This window comes from Condylura cristata, unplaced genomic scaffold (assembly GCF_000260355.1).
Source record: "Condylura cristata isolate star-nosed mole 26May11 unplaced genomic scaffold, ConCri1.0 scaffold00038, whole genome shotgun sequence".
Taxonomy (NCBI): domain Eukaryota; kingdom Metazoa; phylum Chordata; class Mammalia; order Eulipotyphla; family Talpidae; genus Condylura; species Condylura cristata.
Window position 1 is genome coordinate 1,015,997 of NW_004567139.1, and position 1,704 is coordinate 1,017,700.

At 64.7% G+C, this 1,704-nt stretch overlaps 1 protein-coding gene across 1 annotated transcript in view; it reads right to left on the reverse strand.

Annotated features, from left to right (window-relative positions):
* The window catches only part of SCN4A (sodium channel, voltage gated, type IV alpha subunit), a 27,024-nt gene that overhangs the window by 7,278 nt on the left and 18,042 nt on the right, over nt 1-1,704 (reverse strand). Inside the window, exon 16 of the mRNA XM_004693439.1 lies at nt 807-961. Within this exon, the coding sequence (XP_004693496.1) occupies nt 807-961 (155 nt within the window). The remainder of the gene's footprint in view (nt 1-806; nt 962-1,704) is intronic.

Here is a 1,704-nt window from a genome sequence, read left to right on the forward strand (position 1 = left end):
CCCCTCACGGGGCTGAGGCCCTGCCACCCCTCACGGGGCTGAGGCCCTGCCACCCCTCATGGGGCTGAGGCTCTGTCACCCCTGACGGGGCTGAGGCTCTGCCATCCCTCACGGGGCTGAGGCTCTGCCACCCCTCACGGGGCTGAGGAGGCCATGTGCTCCCTTCCCTGGGCCTAATTACGGCAACACTCAACCATCTGCAAGCAGGTTTCCCAGCAGCACATCTCCCATCCTATCCTCATGCACCCCACCCCACTCCCCAGTTCCCAGGCCCTCCCCACCTGCCCCTGGGGGGGCACCCGTCGACTGGGGGCCCATCTGCCGACTCGGAGCCTGTCTGTTGTATAAGAAAATGAATGAAGTGGCCCCTTGAACAACACCGCGTGCGACCACTGCTAAGTGGGTTTTCTTCTGTCCGTGGATTCCACATTCATGGGTTCACCCAGCCGTGGGGGTCTGCTGGCTGCATGTGTGGACAAGGCCCTGCAGCCTCCGAGGACTGGCCATAGGGGACAGCACCTGGGGATTTTCCTACCTCCGGGAAGGGGACTTTGGTAACAAGGGGAGACTCCAGTTCGGTTTCGGAGAGCCGAAGCCTATACCGGGCTGGCCGACGGCTCAGGTGTCTCTACCCTCGGGTTGTCCTAGGGCCAAGCGGATAGTCTACACATACCTGCAGCCCCAGGTGAGCTCCTGAGACACGGGCAACTCTCCAGTCCCTCCCTCGGGATGGAAGGAGGGAGGGGCCCGGCAGGCCTGGCTCCCCCACGCCCCCCACCCCTGTGCCCCGCACCCTCAGCACCTACCAAGGCTCCGCTGCTGAGCAGGATCATGAAGACGATGAAGGTCTCGAACCAGTTGTGCTCGACGATCTTGAAGCAGGCCCTGCGCAGGGTCCACCACATCTTCCCACGGCCCTGGGACACGTCCACGTAGAGGCAGGGGAAGCGCTTTACACAGTCTGGGGGGGGCAGGGCAACACGTCACCTGCAGGCGGCAGCCTGGGGATACACGTCAGCGCGGTCCTCCACCTTCCCAGGATGCCCCTGCACCTCGCTGACGCCAGACCCCATCTCCTCCCAACACCTGGCTCCAGCTCCCCACCACTGGTTGGAAACGGGTGGCAAGCAGGAGGCCCAGCGGGTGGTCCCCTCCGCCTATGGGTCCACAGAGACACACTGGAGCGCAGGCCATCGCTTCCCCGGCCCCATCTCCCCTACCCCGTCTCCCCCTCCCCATCTCCCCCACTTGGCCTGGGCAGCCTTCACTCAGCACTGCCCAGGAAAAGTGTTTCTGCAGGGTGATCTCTCAGTGTGCTGGGCAGGGCACTCTCCCTGAAGACGAACTGGAGGAAGAGGAGGAAGAGAGAGAGGAGGAGGGAGAGGAGGAGGAGGAGCAGCAGCAGGAGGAGCAGCAGGAGGAGGAGGAGGAGCAGGAGGAGGAGGAGCAGCAGCAGCAGGAGGAGCAGCAGCAGGAGCAGCAGCAGCAGGAGCAGCAGCAGCAGCAGGAGCAGCAGCAGCAGCAGCAGCAGCCAGAGAAGTCCCGTGACGGGCCTACAGCGGAGGTCGCTGGGGTGGGATGGGGATTCCATGTTCGGGGAGCCCTGCTCCAGCGCGGGGTGGAGGAGCCCCTCCGATGCCCACGCGCGCTTCTGGAGTGGTTCTGAGCGAGCTTCACACACCTCGCTCCTGCTGGACACCACGC